The 19457-nt window shown below is 32.9% G+C and overlaps 1 protein-coding gene across 1 annotated transcript; it reads left to right on the top strand.

Annotated features, from left to right (window-relative positions):
* The first annotated feature begins 1551 nt into the window (after window positions 1-1551).
* Window positions 1552-8976, top strand: LOC112737345 (protein SEMI-ROLLED LEAF 2). The gene is made up of 19 exons (XM_025787204.3): window positions 1552-1980; window positions 2282-2356; window positions 2595-2710; window positions 3095-3209; window positions 3346-3474; window positions 3659-3706; window positions 3993-4111; window positions 4199-4395; window positions 4490-4782; window positions 4892-5041; window positions 5154-5615; window positions 5740-5886; window positions 6121-6196; window positions 6982-7109; window positions 7315-7515; window positions 7593-7727; window positions 7823-7951; window positions 8064-8300; window positions 8487-8976. The coding sequence occupies exons 1-19, from the start codon at window positions 1846-1848 to the stop codon at window positions 8652-8654; spliced, it is 3060 nt and encodes a 1019-aa protein (XP_025642989.1). The 5' UTR covers window positions 1552-1845; the 3' UTR covers window positions 8655-8976.
* Window positions 8977-19457: the final 10481 nt, after the last annotated feature.

The raw sequence follows: 19457 nt of genomic DNA, 5'->3' as shown, positions 1-19457 counted from the left end.
AATTATTATGTAAACTTGTTTTGTCTTATATTTGAATCGATATATATACATTCTTCCATTATTAGACATGATGCAAGTGCAAATTTTATTAGACACAATGACACTAGGTTTTTAAGTTGGGGAGAAATTCAAACCATTTAAATATAAATGAGTAATGGTATATATCCAAGTCTTTTTATAAATTAAGTTTAACCATGTTAAACAATAAGACTTAAAATAATACTAATTATATTTAATTTTTGTTATGTTTGACCAATTTGATTAATAAAAAAATTTGGATGTGTAGCATTATTCAATATAAATAAGCATAATTAACATGTATATAAAATAACCAATTTAAATTAGCCTAATAGTTAGTTTACTAATCAATTTAAATAAGTGTTAAAACTTAAAAGTTTGAATCTTATCTTCCATGCACTATTAAATAGAACTCAAATTCATGACGAATGAGTCTTTGTATTGTTAGATAAGAGGATATTTTTTTTTTTTGGTGACTAGATAAGAGGATATAATAATAACAAAAAAATATGTATATAAAATTAAAATGTATTTTAGATAATGTCAAAAGTAACATTAATACAAATTAAATATTAGCAATATACGATTTTATTAAGGTACTAATTAATTTAATCAACAATAAACTACTTAATTAATGAATAAATGTTAATAAATAAATAAATAAATAAATATTAACTAGTTATTTAGTATTTACCGAAAAAAAAAATTGATTTTATGGTCAAGATCAAGAAGTCATTAGTAAAAAAGAAAAGAACAGAAGAAAATAAAGTAAATACCCATTTCAACTCTTGATAATTTTTTTGAAGGAGTATGAGACTTTTAAAAAAAATACCTATTTTAGCCTCTAATAATTAACTTTGTGAGATTGATTAGTCTCTCGGTCAATCATCTCTCTCCAAAACATGCTTATGTGATTCGTTAATCATTAATATATTCTCTATTTAATTTTTATAAGTAAAATAATTTAAAAATTACTAATATTTTTTAGTTGTAGATAGTAAATTTAGTCCATGTATTTATAAAAGGTAACCAAAAAATAAAAAAAAACTAATAATTATTTTTAATGACAATGAGATTTTCAATAAAAAAGAGTTTATCAATTCTAGTTAATTTTTAATGGATAAATCAACAATTTAATATGTTATATAAGCTTATTCTATTAATATACAGAAAAAAATATTAACAAAAAAATTAATTAATTTTGAAAGAAATAAAATTTAAAGATAAAAAAATTATTTTTTTTTATCAAAAGGCTCGTTATTTTTTGAGTGGGTACCGGATTTTTTTTTTCGAAAATAAGGTTGGATAGTTGGCACTTGGCGGGGAATTTGAATAAAAGAAGTTAAGGATATGACGTGAATCTTACGTGTCTCCCAAACCATCGAGCTGTCTGAACATAATAGACAACAAATAAATACCATAAACCATTATTACTTATCATTAGATAGAAAATTACCTTACAATGTTGCCTAATCCAATCATTGCAGTGTCAAAAAATTGAATGAATGAAGAAGAAGAAGAGGAAGAGGAAGTGAAGGTAACATTACAAAATCAAAAATCAAAAGATCTAAAAAAAATAGAGAAAGAAAGCAGAGGCAGGGAGGGGATCGAATCAACCTCGAACACACAAAATACAGTTACCGATTTTTAGTTCTCTCTCTCATTCATTCTCTCTCTTTCTCTCTTTCTCTCTCTCCCTCTCTCTCTCTCTCTTCTCTTCGTTGCGAAACTGAATTGAATGCTGATAGGATCAATCATCAATAAGGTAGAAAGAGAGAAGAAGAAGAGGAGGAAGAAGAAAGAAGAAGAAGAAGAAGAAGAAGAAGAATGAGCGTGATTTCTCGGAACATATGGCCCGTATGCGGCAGCTTGTGTTGTTTCTGTCCTGCGTTGAGGGAGCGTTCAAGGCATCCAATCAAGCGTTACAAGAAGCTCCTTGCTGATATCTTCCCTAAAAACCAGGTTTTTCTATTTTTCTGTTAAATTTTCATTTCATTTCATTCTCTGTTTTAAAAATTTATTGGATCTGCAAGACAAAGCCAAGTAGAGAATAGGTGTTAGCTAGCGTCACGATTCGAGCCTGTGAGGGGAAAATGTTATGTTTCCCTTCCCTCGCTCTTGATATTTTCAGGCAATGTCAAGGGGTCAGACGAGGGATTAGTCCGGCTCATTCGGATAACTGCCTATGATTGTTAGCAATATGATAGAGTAAATGAATGAATGAATGTGTGTATTGTATGTTTCTTGGTTGTGATTGTGGCAGGACGAGGAACCCAATGATCGTATGATTAGCAAGTTATGTGAATACGCCGCCAAAAATCCCCTTCGCGTTCCTAAGGTATCTATCTATCTATCACATTTTGCACAATGTTTTACCATGCATTCTCGGATAAACAATCACTGCTTCTCAGTTGAAAGATTTTAGTTAGGGGCAAAGGCTTTTGAATGTTGTTATTTGCCATATGCACAGCTACTACGTGAAGTGCTATAGCATCTTTCACACCTTTAAAAATTTGAAGTCTATTTCTTTTCTTATAAATATTGAATTAACCTTCTGCGGTCTTTGCTTATTTCAGATAACGAGCTATCTTGAGCAAAGGTGTTATAGGGAGTTGAGAAATGAGAACTACCACGCTGTAAAAGTTGTCATTTGTATCTACAGGAAGTTGTTGGTTTCTTGTAGGGACCAAATGTGAGTACTTTCATCATATTGAATTCACCTTTTTCCCCCCTCCATTTGAAATAATCAGGTTATTTGAGGCAAACAGGATTTTGAGTTTCTCATGACATATACTTTCACCGTCAACATCAATATGTTTTTTTCACCTTGTCAGTAAACTAGTTAAATAAACATACATTCAGATTTAACCAAGCAGTACTCTATCACCAATATCCTGATGTCTAATGTATCACAGAAAAGACACTATGCAGAAATTGTTGCTTGTTTTGGAGACTATAGTCTCCTTGAATTTGCACCAATTTGACCAAATAGCCTCTAATGAAGCAATATTAGCTGATTTTCTATTTCTTATGCACAAAAGCATCTGTATGATTTGTGAGAATACTATTGTGGCAGGCCTTTGTTTGCAAGTAGCTTGCTTAGTATTATACAAATTCTTCTTGATCAAACACGGCATGATGAAGTGCAGATTTTAGGCTGCCACACCTTGTTTGACTTTGTGAACAATCAGGTGGGGTTTTTTGGTAGGTTATCTATTTAGGAATTTGTTGCAAGTTTATTTTTATTTTTGTACCTAAATTATGTATAATATAGCAATTTGTTCCTGTGGAGTTTGAAGCATGTAGAGGTATTCTCTTATGATACAGACGGATGGTACTTATATGTTCAATCTAGATGGCTTCATTTCAAAACTTTGCCGTCTAGCTCAAGAAATGGGAGAAGATGCAAAAATACAAAATTTGCGTGCTGCTGGAATTCAAGTCCTTTCATCAATGGTAATATTAGCCATATGCGATCTACTATTTGAAAAGATTCTTGAACTTTCTTCTCTTCTTGCCCACCCAACTGGCCAACTAGAGTGGTCCTTCTTCCTATATTCCTAGCTTATTTAAGCCATATTTTTGTTAACAAACTGGATGCTTGCAACAGCAGCTTGATCATTATTTATTTCTTTTACAGGTTTGGTTCATGGGAGAATTCTCTCATATTTCAGTTGAATTTGACAATGTGAGTTAGTAGTCCATTTTTAAATGTTTTTGTTGAGATTGCATTTCTCTCTTTTTTTTCTTTTTTTTTTTTCTTGGAAAACTATATCGGTGACTGTCTAATTCACTGTGATTTCTAGTTCTACTCAAATTGGTGCTGTTTCTTTAAATATGTAACTAATGATTATTTTCTGTCATGATCAACTAGTTATGATAGTGTTGGGATCTACACTCACAAAATATGTTTGTTGATACCCATTTATGTTTATCATGCCTTTAACAGCTTTATGCAATTCTTGTTAACTCAGGTTGTTTCAGTTGTTTTGGAAAATTATGGTGAAGTCCAGAAAGATGCTCAACGGAATGCAGCCAGGCTCTATTCTTGGAAAATGATAGTGAATGAAAAAGGAGAACTTCAAGTGTCAAAGTAATCGTCCTTGCCATTGTGATAGCTTCCATTGTATGTTACTGATCTATCATAGTTGCTGTTAACTTCTTTTTTTCATATCCATAGGGAGGATACAGCAAACCCTGGATTCTGGTCACGAGTTTGCATACAGAATATGGCAAAGTTAGCCAAGGAGGGTACAACTGTTCGACGAGTTTTGGAATCCTTGTTCCGCTATTTTGATAATTCAAATCTCTGGTCTCCTGATCATGGTCTTGCTCTTTCTGTCTTGCTTGACATGCAGTCGATAATTGAAAATTCTGGTATTTATCTTCTTGAGTGCTCTAAGATATGGTACATTTTATACCAGTTTTTATTATCTGATCATCTTAAAATTGAGTTCACTGTAATTTACAGGACAGAATACACATTTGTTGCTGTCCATTTTAGTCAAGCACCTTGATCACAAGAATGTTTTAAAGAATCCTAATATGCAACTTGACATTGTTGGCGTTATTAGTTGTGTTGCTCAACATACAAGATCTCAACAATCTGTTGCCATTATTGGTGCATTGAGTGATATGATGAGGCATCTACGGAAAAGCATACACTGCTCCCTTGACGATTCAAGTCTGGGGGCTGAAGTGATACAATGGAACCAAAAATACCGACAAGAAGTAGATGAATGCCTTGTACAGTTAACAACTAAGGTGATAAAAAATTTCACATTATTAAAGATATTATTTGTTAGTGTAATGAACAAGATAAACATATGATCTCTATGATCTAACTCTCTTGTGTGGCTGTAATGTTAAACAGATTGCAGATGCAGGTCCTGTTCTCGACACAATGGCTGTGATGCTGGAAAATATGTCTAGTATTACAGTTATGTCCAGGACCTTGATTTCTGCAGTTTATAGAACTGCTCAAATAGTCGCGTCAATACCGAATTTGACATATCAGAACAAGGCAAGATTTACTAAATTGATTGATTGGTTATGATTGTAATTTTCCTTGCTTCTATCTGACTTTTTCATTTTTACATCTTTCCTTCCTGCAAATTTGATACTCTATTATATAGGCATTCCCCGAGGCTCTATTTCATCAGTTACTCTTGTCGATGGTCCATCTGGACCAAGAAACCAGGGTGGGTGCACACCGCATATTTTCTGTTGTTCTTGTGCCATCATCCGTTTGTCCACAACCTCAACATTCAGCGGATATTCAAAGGGTGCTTTCAAGAAACACGTCTGTCTTTTCTTCTTCAGCTGCACTCTTTGAAAAGTTGGAGAGGAAGCCAGCTACCATTCAAGAAGAAAGTCATTCAGATGGAAACACTGGTGATAACTCTATTTTTAACAGATTGAAGTCAACTTATAGTCGGACAGCTAGTAGAAGATCTTCTTCTATTGAATCTCTGGAGAGAAAGAATTCAAAGGGTAGTAGTTCTATAATAAATAGATTAAAGTCTAGCCGATCAGGTAGTGTAAGAAGGACTCAGCCCGAAGAAAATAATACTACAGATAGTTCCAATAAACAACTGGTATATAATTGCACAGTTTGCTCTTGTTTACTTATTTACAATTCGCTGTAATAATAACAACAATATAATTTTTCAATCAACACCACCAAATTCTGCCTGTCTTCTGATGAGTAATGTGTTACAGGCATTACCCCTTAGGTTGAGTAGTCATCAGATTACTCTTATGCTATCATCTATCTGGGCTCAGTCCGTCTACCCCATGAACACCCCTGAAAATTTTGAAGCAATTGCTCACACCTTCAGCCTTGTCTTGCTTGTTGCTCAGAGTAAGGTAATGGAAGTGCATGCATTTTACGATTATAGTTAGATTAGATGCAGATTGTTCATTCAATTTGCCTTTTTAACTGTAAGAAAGATATAAAATGTCAGCATTTTTGTCTGGAAATACAAATAATCTCTTTAAAAAAAAAAATCATTCTTTGAAAGTTCATAGTCTCTATTACATTAAAAAGTTAGTGTAGGCTTTTTATCTTATGCTCATATCTTGTGAGTTTGGCTCTTGCAGAATTCCTCTTATGAGGCCTTAACTGAAAGTTTTCAGTTGGCAATTTCCTTGAGGAGCATTTCCCTCAATGATAAAGGTAGAGCCTTAGTTCCCACATTTGTTTGGACATCACATGATTATTTTTCTTGTTTTCTCAGCTTTTTCCCTAATTTGTCATTTTTTCATTGTTAGTAAGTTAAATTAAGGCACTGTTAGTAACTAAAAGCATAATATTTAGTGCTTACTGCTCCGACAAAATATAAAGCTTTGGTAAAATATTTCAGGGACTAAGTTTCCGTCAAAAGTTCAGTATTTCACTGACTAAAAGAGAAGTTTCTTTATATAGTGATGATTATATAGTGCATGGTCTAACTTTTCTCTTGATTTGACAATGTAACTATATAAGCGTTATGGATGGTATAGTATAGTAGATAGTGATTTCTTTTATAAATTTATTGGATGAATGCCTAAATTTGATCGGGATTCATTATGCAATTTCATGCATATCATCTCACTTATTTTAAATAATTGAACTAGAAAAACTATGCATCAACACTCATTAATTTTGTGATTTTAAATAAAAACTAGCAGTCAATATTGTGTAGCAAAATTATCATGTGGCAATTTATGTACAATGCTTCACATAAAAATATGGCAGGTTGGATTTTCAGCGATGCACAAAATGGAACAAAATTAATTGGATCCCTTCGTTCATACTCAACCAAACAAAAGTAGTGATAACATACTTTGTTCATAGCATAGTCTTATTCTCATATTAGATGTTTGTTATTTATGCTTATTTCCCTTATATTACTTCGGAGAAAATTTGTTGTGAATCATTGTTAAAAGTGCCTAGTTCTAAAGCTTTGTTATATTTTCCAGTCAAACTTCAACCATCACGGCGCAGATCTCTCTTTACACTGGCAACATCCATGATTGTTTTCACTTCCAAGGCCTACAATATTGGTTCTCTCATTTCTATTGCTAAAATGCCACTGACAGATAAGACAGTATGTACTTCTAGTTTTATGGAATTTTCTTTTGTGCATTTAAGTTATTTTACTTTTTTATAACTTTCCCATTTTCTCTTTTAGCTTGGTAAAATGATGATTGTTTACTCAATTGAATACGCTTCTAGCTATTTTGTACTGGTATGTGAAGTGATAAAATTATTATCCGTGTATCTTCTGAATTGTCTTTTATGGTTTTCTTCAGTGTGATCCATTCCTGCAACTGTTAAACGACAGCAAGTTACAAGTTGTTCTTGATACAGCTAGACATTCAAGTAGAGTTTATGGATCAAAAGAGGATGACGCAGCTGCTTTGAAGTCACTTTCAGCTATAAAATTGACAGAAAGCCAGTCTAAAGAATCATTTGCTACCATGATAGTACAGGGTCTAGGAATTCCAATAGATGTAAAAATTCTATACCATGCAATGTTGCACTAATTTATCAGGACTTTAGTAATACCCTTGAGTTCCTTGTGAAACAGGAATCATCCACCTTAAAAGAAGAGCTACTTCGTGAATTTTCACCTGATGATGCTTGTCCACTAGGAGCCCAATTATCTACTGAGACAACAGAAATCTATCAGGCCGGGTTGAAAGATGATAAACATTCCGATATGGTAACCTGAACTGCTATGCTCTTTTCTTCTTTTTTCTTTTTCCAGTTATTTCCTTTTATCTGAACTTTCGTCGTTCGAACATGAAAAAAATGCAGGTTGATATTCCATTATTTACTATGGATGACGACATTCCATCTAACGGAATGGAAATCCAAGTTCATCCTAATGCACAGCAGCCTTTAGGAAATACAAACCTTTTGAGTGTTGATGACATTTTGGGTTCAGTAAGTGCTTCTGTTCATTTATAAGCACACATCACACGCTTGACTTTTCAATTTTCCTCTACATTTTATTTCTGAAAACCAATGAACTCCTGATATTATCATTCATTTGCAGGTTTTGGACACAACCAATCATGTAGGGAGAATTTCTACATCAACGGCTCCTGACATGAGTTACAAAGAAATGGCTCTCCATTGTGAGAACCTCCTCATGGGAAAGCAAGAGAAGTTGAATGTTTTCATGGCTTCCAATACATTGCAATCATCATTTAGGTTTGCTCCTCCTATGTACAACCATGAGGACTGGGACAAGGGCACTTCTGCAAATTCCAATCTTCAAATGACTTCTATGGTACTTTTTTGAGACATTTACATCTATGGTTTATTGGCAAATTAAGTCTGCACTTTTTTGAAAAGAGGGCTTAATCATTAATTTATATATTAATCATTGGTCGATTTGATCAAGTTTAAAAAGATGAACTTATCTTGTTTCCTGAAACCAAATAACTATATAATTTTTATGACAATTGAATTGCAGAGTGGAAATCCATTCTTGGATCCTCCAAACATGGGTCCTAATTCACTCAACACATTTCCTGACTCTGCTCCAAGGCATTGTGGAACTGCATACCAACATCAGCCTAACTTCTTTCAACTGCCAGCGGCACGCCCGTATGATAATTTCTTGAAGGCCGCCGGATGTTGATTCACGGCAGATGCAGAAAATAGAGCAGCTATGTCGACAATGAATTGGCAACAACATTTATCAATTATATTTATTCTTCTTCTGCTCTGACTTGCTTGGTGTATATCCTTTTATTTAGTTGCATCCTTGCATTCGGAGCTGTTTATAAATGTATAGATAAATCCCTTTATATGAGAGTGAGTTTGCATTCTTTTTCCTTTTGTTTATTGTCCACATCTGATTTCATTATGGGGACATGAGAATTTTGTAAAGGCAATTTCTTGTAGATGGAAATTCCAATCTGCTTATCAATCAGAAAGACATGAGAAGAGTTTTAATCTTATTCAGAATGTTCTACTTCTTCTTCCGCAAAAATATCATGGTATTAGTATCCTAACACACAACTGAGTCTTTGTAACAACTGAAATTCACCATGAGCATGAAGGATGATGATCATCTACGTTTGAGGTGCAGTTGGGAACCTGAATCGTACATTTCAGTCAAACTATGTATGTAAAAGATGTTTAACCATTCTCTTAATAAGTTCATTGTTGTTATGCTTTTAAGAATTGTCTGTGTTTCAAATTCTCTTTTGGTAATAATTTTGCAAATGCAACTATGTTTACAAGTTAATACTTATAGGGGGAAAATAACTATAACATAATAGTTATTTTAAATTATAAATTAGGACTATATTATATTATTAAAGATATAGTTAAAATCAATATTTGAACTCTAGATTATATATATATATATATATATAATATAATATGATCAAAGGTAAACTAATTAAGTTTCTTTCCAATAATATTTGAACTTTGAAGTATAAATTAAAATTATTTCAAATATTAAATAAACTCCTAGTCATAGACTAATTTAGATTAAAAATACTATTTACAAACTAATTTAATGATTAATTTAAACGTCATGCTATATTAAATATTTTTACAGGCTGCATCCAAGTAATTTCCCTAATTAAGTCTAACAATGTTATTTTCTCTCACGTGCCGCACTACCTTTTCTTTCATGCTTTCATAACAGATTTTTAATATAAACCTCTTCAACGTAAAGCTTCTTTCTTCGTTCTTCTTCAACGTAAAGCTTCTTCGTTTTTCTTTGATTTCTCTTTAAATTTTCGTTTTCTTCTTCGTTTTCGTTGTATTTCTTCTCTGATTTCTTCTCTTTCTCTTTAGATTTTGATCAACATTTGAATAGCGTATTATTCTTTTGAATTGAATAGCGTATTATTCTTCTGTATCAAAACAATGAATGATTCAAGTTCAAATCACTTGAGTGAGAGTAATTTGGATTATTCTTCTGAATCGAATCAAGTGAACGAGGTTTGGATCGGTCTTCATTTTATCTAGTTTCATTCTTCAATAATTTTGAATTGAACGGAATAGAATGCAATTAAATAAAGTGATAATGAATATTTTTATTTTTCATTGCTAAAACTAGTGTTGCTTATGAATGCATTTTTCGGTTCATTTGGTATTATACAATGATTTTGTTTTGATAATATTTTCAGATCATTCTAGAATGTAGGAGTTTCTGAATTTGAATTTGTATATTGGACACTTTTTAATTCATTTTTTATTACACAATGGTCTTGTTATGATAGTATTTCGGTTCATTCTTCAACAGTTTTGAATTGAATAAAATGGAATGCAATTGAATAAAATGATAATGAATAATTTTATTCTTCTTTGCTAAAATCAGTGTTGTTTATGGATTTGAATTTGGATAGAATGTAGGAGTTTCTGAATTTATAGAATGCACATATTTCGATTCATTGGTTATTACACAATGGTCTTATTATGATAATATTTCGGTTCATTTTACAGTATAGATGTGTTGTCGATGAACGATTTGTTCCAAAGGTTGGGATGACTTTCAAGACACTCAAAGAAGTTGGAAAGTTATACAAAGATTTTTTCAAACTTGCTGGTTTTTCTACAAAAATAAAAAACACTACTCGAAAAGGAGATGAAATTAAGAATCAATTAATTATATGTAGTAGAGAGGGGAAGTGAAAATCTAAGATATCTCCAACTCTGAAGATAAACCCCTCAGCAGGAATAAATTGTCTAGCTAGGATTTATGAACATATATTGAAGGTTGTTGGTCTTTGCATCATTTCTAAAGTTGTTCTGAATCATTTACATCCTTATTGTCCAGCAGAAATGTTTAAACAACACAGGGACTTAAGCATGTTTGTGCGTTGTACCATTGAAAATAATGCGAAAGCCAGAATCAGACCGAGTAAAACATATCAGTCATTTGTAGCAGTAGCAGGTGGTCATCTTGAACTAAGTTTTATTGAAAAAGATGTGTGAAATTGTATTACAAGGGAAGTACGGAATGTTTCCAAATAAGATTATGCCAAAGAATTTGGCAAGTACTTATTAAGAATGAAAGAGAAGAATCAAAATTTCTTTTTTGAGCTTAACCTTGAAGTTGATCACTCTATCAAAAATGTATTTTGGGCTGATGCAAGAGGTAGCGCTACGTACGAATATTTTGGAGATGTTGTTTCATTTGATACCACTTACAACACAAACAGGTATTCGGTTCATTGTGATATAGTATTCAGTTCATAACTATTGGTGTCCATTTGCAGGTATAATATGGTTTTTGGTTCTTTTATGGGTATGAATCACCACGGTAAATCGACACTTCTCAGATGTGTTTTAATGAAAAATGAGGATATTCAGTCATTCAAATGTTAGCTTCATTGCATGGGAGGAAAGGCACCAAAAGAAATTCTTACCGATCAATACGCATCAATGGAAAAGGCTATTGAGACTTGTATGCCAGCAACAATTCACCTATGATGTATTTGGCATATCATGAAGAAGATCCCAAGTAAATTAAATGGCTACAAGCAACACGAAAAAATCGAACAAGAGATGAGTCATACTATTTGAAACTCGTTTACAAAAGATGCATTTGACAAAAATTGGAATGATTTTCTCACAAAGTATAGAGTTGGAGGGTAAGTGACTTTCAGATAACCGCGGTTTCATTTGAATTAATTGATGTTGTTATTTTTTCGATTCGAACAGGTATAACTTTCGGTTCATTTTCGTGTCTAATTTTTGAATTGTGTCCTATTTTGTAAAGCTATACGAAGATCGTCATTTATAGATTCCAGTTTATCTCGATCATCATTTTTGGGCCGGAATGAGAAGCACACAAAGGAGTGAGAGTATGCATACTTTTTTTAACAAATTTATCACACGCAATAGCTTCTTGATTCAATTTGTGAAGCAATATAATAATTACCTAGGAAGCAAAGAGCAAAGAGAGAGAGAGAGACTGATGGTGCAGATTTTTATACCGTGATACTGTGTGTAATAAAATCATCAATAGAAACTCAATTTCTGCACGTGTATACTCACGAGAAGTTCAAGCATAATTTAGAGGAAAAATGAATTGCATCACAAGATCAGCGTATTTCACTCTAGATTTTACGACATATGAAGTTGTAGAGTAGGTTTCTAACTCAACATTCAACAAGTTTGTTGTTACATACGACGCAATATCACGCGAAGTAAAGTGACAGTGCTTGTTGTATACTGTGCCGTCATTCTCTCAATGCCTTAAGTTTTGAGCGAGTAGATAAAGTGGCGCCGAAGTATATATTAAAATAAAGAGGAGACACATACATATCAAGAACAGCTAAGATGAGCCTCTATTGGAGCCAAGAAGCAAGAGATTTGACAATTTGGTAGTTCGCTCGCACAATATTTGTGAATTTGAGTTAGAATTTGAGAAGTTGACTGAAATTTTGTACCAAACTTTTAATAATGTCATGGCTAAGATGTAAGAATATCAAACGAAAAGTAAAAGTAAATGTCCGTTATCTCACAAAAGTAATGTAATATTCTGATAATCACTGTTATAACTTTGGATATAAAAATTGATAATTACGACTTCTGCAAGTTCCGCTAACTTAGTTTTGGGTTGTTAATGGAATATAACTACCGAAGTAGAATGATTCTGAAAATATTATTGTCTATAATGTCACAACAAAAAATGGAACCAGTTAAGTTCTCTCTGACACAAGAGAGTTACAACATCTTATCGTAAGGGTTTGTTTAATCTTAGCGGAGGAAAACTTCAAACTCAGTTTCCATTATTGCATAATCACACGGTTCAGTCATTTTATATACAAAACTTGTGGATTTCATCACCACTAACATGTTCTGTTATATTTTGTTATTTAAGTAAACTACATATTTTTCAATAATTCTCTCTCTCTCTCTCTCTCTCTCTCTCTCTCTCTCTCTCTCTCTCTCTCTCTCTCTCTCTCTCTCTCTCTCTCTCTCTCTCTCTCTCTCTCTCTCTCTCTCTCTCTCTCTCTCTCTCTCTCTCTCTCTCTCTCTCTCTCTCTCTCTCATATATTCTACCAAATGATATTTTATCTTCTTCAAAAAGCAAATTAAGTTATGAAAAACCTGGTTTTTGCAATGAATTAGAACTTCTAAAATTTTACACTAATAGGTACATGAGATTTATTGCTCCCCTGATGTTTGATTGGATGATGGAACTTGAAGGTACTGACTGAGGATGAAAACAATGTCAAGGCTCTATTTAGGAGAGGCAAGGCTAAGGCATTTCAAAAGACATGCAAGTATGCCCCCTCAAGACAAAATCATTAATTGAGGTTGCTTGCTGAACACGACAAAGTTGTTTATCAAAAGCAGAAAGAACTATACAAAGGAATCTTTGAACCAAAGACCTAGTAATAAGCGAAGTGATAACTTGCTGATTCTCATTTGGCAATGGTTGCTTTCACTATTTTATGGCTTTGTTAATCTCTTCAAGCATAAAAGCCCCAAATCTGACTACTTGAATTGAAATGTTTTGATGACTTAATCATTTCTAAGTAAGGGCCACGCCTTTTGCTTCTGAGAATCACATTATCACGCCTTGCATTGATTCAAATATTCATATTATCACTTTGCTGTTTTATCTAGAAGCTGCTCCACATGACTACATCAAGGCTTCCGGTCTCAAGTGTAAATAATATATTTGGATTGTAACATAATCAAGGAATAAAACTAAGTTGTTAAGTATTACTAAAATATTAGAATAATAAAGTGATCTCTAGAGCAATGTTATGCTGCCTGTAAATGTGACTTACATGTTACTTTATGTACAATCAGAAGCTACTATAATAATGTAGAATGTTAGTGATATTGATTCTTAGACAATTCTGCTACAAGAGAAAAATATTCTCAAAATTTGATCAAAGATGCATGTAATTCTTCTGCTCTGTGCTTCTAAGTTCTAACAATCCAACTTAAGCTCAAGCCATCATTCCAAGTGCCAAAAATGCCAAGAAAAGAAAACAGTATTTGCTTTAAATGGTAACATTTTTTTAAGTCAGAATCATGAATCTCTGACACTTTATTTTTGGGTCAACATAACAACTCCAAATAAACTATCAACAAAGTATGAAACAACAAATAAAATGCATTACTTCATATCTAATTAATCTTGTGCTTAGTGCTAATATATCTTGTATCCTTTATCATCAAAAGGAAAAGCATATATATAACAAGTAAAAATTAGTTACTACCAAAGTTGCTTGGGCATAGTCGTCCAAACAAAATAAGCACATACTAGTTGCTGGGATAAGTACACATAAACAGCAAAGGACAAACTCATTAGAAACAAGTCTTCCCAATCACCACCCTTTTGCTCTGGACTCAAATATTGCTTGGTCCTTCTTCTCCCAAACTTCTCAAAACCATTCAACAGTGATAATAATCTCAATTTCACCAAGCTATTATTCTTGAGCCTTCATCCATCCATGTCTTTCTTCTTTCCTTCTTGAGAATTATTGGAATCATTGGAGGGTCTTCTAACATGGCAGGAAGATACAATAATTCCATTTGTGAGTTGATGAGCAAGTAGTGCCTTTGTGATGCAGCAATAATGGCCAACACTACTAATGAGAGATGCCATGAAAAAGAGTTAAAAATTGAATTCGTGTATGGCTTAGATGGTTTTGTTTAGTAGTGCCGATGAGGAGGGAGCATAAGGTATAACTTGTTACTCACTAATTGACAAAGTTGGTAGTCTTTTCTTTCACGCTATTGCATGAGGACATTATTTTAAGAGAGAAACTCTAACGTGAGATTTTCAATTTGTACTACTAATGTAGTCTTCTAAAAAAAAAACTCATTAAATGTTTTTTATTATATATATAAAATATAAATATTACATAAAATATAATTGGTAGATATTTATGTAGACCAATAGATTTTCTACATATAATACCGTTTAACCTCAAAATTAAAGATTGTTCTTACACCGTGACAAAAGATGCAGTTTTTGTCACCTAATTTTTTAAAAATATTTAATAGTTCAGTAGCAATAAATGTTGTATCTTAAAGTTAAGGGAAAGTATGAGGAGTCAGTAGAATATTTATACAATGTGTACAATGAAGGTTTATGGAGTATTAGAGATATAATCATTAGTGTTACTTTTTCCCATCAGTTGAAGCTTTTGGGATGAGTGATATCATGACATGATATTAGAACGCTAGATCCGAAAGGTTAAGAGTTCGATCCTTGGTAAATCCAAAATAAGTTTAATCTTTTGGGAAGATGTTTATTATCCCTAGTACTCGGATGGTTATTTTAGATAGTATGTGGAATGTTCATTTTATAACTCAATAGGCCATTGTACATATTGTACAAATAGTCTTAATCCAAACTCAATAAAACCATTCACACAATGTGCGCGTGAATCATGCACTTCTTCTTAGCATTTCTTCGTTTTTTTTTTTTGCATATTTCCTCCTCATCATCGTTCTTTTGTTGTTGTTGAGTTTTTTTATTTCTTCTCCCTCTCTTCTTTTTATTGGCAGTATTTTTATTTTTTTATTTAATTTTTTCTCTTTTTTTTATTTTTCTTCTTGTTAAAAGGATAAATAAAAAAATTATAAGTAGGTGAAATAAAAAAAATAAAGAAAAAAGAAGATGACATTGAAGAAAAAGAAGAGGAAGATGGAGTATTTTAAATTTGTAGAATTCATTCAAGAAAGTAGCACTAAATTTTTTAATTTTGACACATGAAGTTTTTTTAATTTTGACACTGAAACTTTTTTTTTTTGTGATCTAAGTTCTTATTAAAAGGGTGAAATAAGAAAAAAAGAAGAATAATAATATGACGAGGAAGGAGAATTTTAAATTCTGCAAAACTTATTAGAAATAACACCAAAAATTTTTTATTATGATATAGGAAATTTTTTAATTTTGACATCGAAATTTTTTAACTGTGATATAAGTTCTTGTTAAGAGGGTGAAACAAGAATAATTACGAAAATATGAAATAAAAAAATATGAAGAAGAAGAGAAAGTGGAGTTTTGAATTTTATAGAATTTATTAAAAAATTAATACTGAAATCTTTTAACTATGACACAAAAAATTTTTTAATTTTGACATCGAAATTTCTTAATCGTAATACATAAAATTTTTTAACTATTTTTTTATCATTGAATTAATTAAGTGGTATTAAACTCATAGATAAGAGGTCTAACTATTTTTGTGTCATTTGTAATAAATTATTGTATTTTTTTATTCTAAAACATATTTGAATATATTTTGTTGATTGAGTGAGTTAAGATTTTAAATTTGTAGTTTTTTAAATATTTTTTTGTGCCATTTATAAAAAATTTTGGTGTCATTTTTAAGAGATTTTTTGTGTCATTAACAAAAAATTTTAGTGTCACATTTGTTATTGTCAAACTAATTGTGTGATATTGAATTAAGAAGAAAAAGATTGTGGTGGGGTGAGAGTGGTGGTGGTGGAGAAGGAGATATTGGTAATAATATGATAATTATAGTCATGATGATAATAATAAAGGAGGAGGAACACGAGAATAACATAAACATGTATATATAAATTTAACTTGGTTGAACTTGTTAAAAAAAGACTTGCTTATCTAACGTTTTTATTTTAACTTTATAAATAATTTAAAAAAGGGGTAAGTACGATTTTGGTCCCTTAAGTTTAGTGTCAGAATCGAATTCGTCCCTCTTGTTATTTTGCCATTAAAATCGTCCTTAATATTTTTTTTCGTATTAAAATCGTCCTTTTTATTTTTTTTGGACAAAAATGCCCTTCCTCGTCTTCCCTTCCCAGCACCCCTACGTCCCCACCCACCACCACCACCCCCACCCCCACACCCCACCACCACCCCGCGTCCCCTTTCCCCCCACCACCACCACCACACCGCGTCGTCCTCCCCTTCCCCCCACCTCCACCCCCACCCCCTCCCCGCCTCCCCTCCCCCTCCCCCTCCTCCTCTTCCCTTCCCCCACTCCCACACCGCGTCACCCCCCTCCCCCTCTTCCCTTCCCAGCACCCCCACTCCCACCCCGCGTCACCCCCCCTCCCTGTTTTCCCTTTCCAGCACCCCCACCCCACCCCACGTCACCCCCCTCCCCGCTCTTCCCTTCCCCTCCACCCCCACCACCACAGCGAACAACAAACAGAGATAAATTAACAAACTTCTTCCATCAACAGCGAACAACAATTCAGAAATCAAGAAATTACCAACAACTCAAAACCAACAACGATTCAACAAATCAAAGATTCAACAAATCAAGAAGCAGAAGACGAAGCAGAAAGAAATCGAAGCAAGAAGCAGAGGCGGCGAGCAGCAGTGGCGAGGCGGCGACCAGCAGCGGAGCGCAAGCGACGACGACGAGGAGGTCACGGCGGCGACCTCCCTGTTCCCCCCTTCTTTCCACCTCCACCCCCCGGTAGCGTGGTGAGGACGACGGCGGCAGCGCGGCGAGGACGTGGTGGTGATGAACGCGTGGCGGCTCCAAGCCCGTGACCCCTCTGGGTCTGACGGCGGCTCCAAACGGTGCGATGGTGGCGGCGACTGAAGCACGAACGGCGGGGACAGGGTCTGACGGCAGCAACGCGAGCAGCAGCGAGCTGCTCCCTCCCCGGCGCCAGCCCCCTCCCCCCCCTTCCCTTCCCCTCCCCCCCCCCCCCCCCCGCTCCCCTGCCCCTGCACCTTTGTAACCCCCCCACCCACGCGTTTTCTTCCCCCCTTCCCCAAACACCGGTTTTGTTTTTTTTTTAATTTTATAATTTTTATTATTAAAATAGGAATAGGGGTAGTTTAGGAATAAAACAAAAAATTTTATTAAAAAGGATGATTTTAATACGAAAAAAAACATTAAGGACGACTTTAATGGCAAAATAACAAGAGGGACGAATTCGATTCTGGCACTAAACTTAAGGGACCAAAATCGTACTTACCCCTTTAAAAAAGTTATTATTTGAGAGGTAAATATAAGAGAAACAAATTTAAATAAAACTATTTTAGTATATAAAATTATCAATCAAGTACTATTTAACTAATTTAAGGACTTTTTTATTTTTTTGAGTAAATAAATTAAATATTTTATTTACTAAAATACATCATTTAATACATATTTTGTTTGTATTCAAAATACATTAAAAAAAATAATTTATCTCATTTATAATATAAATAAAATATATAATACGATATAAAAATATAAATACTCTTTAAATTATATATATTGATAAATAAAATATTTAATTTAGTTATTTAAAAAAAACTTTTCTCCTTTTTTATTTTACACAAAAAGAACTAAAATGAGAAATATTAGGAAATAATGTATTCCATTATTTACACATAATATAATATAATACAACATAATATAAAAATGTTAAAAAATTAATACTTTTAATTAATATCAATCAATATTTTAAATTATTTTATTTTAATATTATTAAAATTTAAATAAAAAATAATATAAAAATATTTTTTTATTTTTTATCAAAAATAGAAAGACTCAAATTCGTAACTTTTCAGATGAGTGTGAAGAGACTATACTATTTGAACTATAATTCATTGGTATAAAAATATTTTCATTAATCAAATATAAAATAACAAATTTTATTGCTGCATTAAAATTTCCATGCATGGTTTTGGATCCTGGATTTCCTGACAGAGCTCATAGCTGTATGAACATATCTTAATTGATTGATTGATTCCAAGTCTGAACTCTGAACCTCCGAAGAGAGAATCGTGTTTCTTTCGTCAAATGAGTGTCAACTTTCAAAAGCAAAAGCATATTCTAAAAGCAAACCACGTGACGTCAAAAGCATTACAAGAGTCAAATGCTGCCAGCTTTTATCACGTTCATCTCTGTATTCTAATGTTTTGATGTGAATTAATTATTAATCCTAATCCTACGGTTCTTGAGACCCTTACACCGCTATCTTTACACGTGTAGGGTTCCGATTCAATTCCTTTCAAGAGAGAATTTTGAAAAAAGAATACGCGACGACAGATTGCAGGTCGCAAGTTTTGCATCCCCATAACCAATCACATATTGCCACGTCATTGAGTTGAAAATGCTTAGTCTCTGCCTGTTGAAGAATCCCAAAGTGCAAAAGAAAAAATATTTAAAAAATATTGGGGGCGATATCACATGCTATGATGTGCACAAAACGATCCAACACCTCAATCAAAGCCTGCACGGTACAAGGTTATACAGTGAAAGATTCTTTGCACAAATTTGATACAAAGTTTTGTTTTTCTTAATTACACAACTCCTTTTGTTTTCGCTTTTTATTTATCAATAAAAGGAATTAATATTTTTAATAGCGTAAAATTTATAATATCTTTTTAATACTTTACCATGTTAAGCGTTAATGCTATATGTCAATTGCGGTTTTTTATTTCAAAAATGTTATATGAAAGCTGAAAGTAAAAAAAAAAGCTCAGTTCTTCACAAATCACAATATGCATAGCCTA

Source organism: Arachis hypogaea, chromosome 13, assembly GCF_003086295.3.
Source record: "Arachis hypogaea cultivar Tifrunner chromosome 13, arahy.Tifrunner.gnm2.J5K5, whole genome shotgun sequence".
Taxonomy (NCBI): Eukaryota; Viridiplantae; Streptophyta; class Magnoliopsida; order Fabales; family Fabaceae; genus Arachis; species Arachis hypogaea.
Note: the sequence above shows the minus strand (reverse complement) of the source record. Positions and strands in the feature narration are given on the sequence as shown.

Coding starts and splice junctions, on each gene's coding strand:
- LOC112737345 (XM_025787204.3), top strand. CDS start 1,846: ATGAGCGTGATTTCTCGGAACATATGGCCCGTATGCGGCAGCTTGTGT. Junction 1,981..2,281: donor ATATCTTCCCTAAAAACCAG/GTTTTTCTATTT, acceptor TGATTGTGGCAG/GACGAGGAACCCAATGATCG. Junction 7,952..8,063: donor TTGATGACATTTTGGGTTCA/GTAAGTGCTTCT, acceptor ATTCATTTGCAG/GTTTTGGACACAACCAATCA.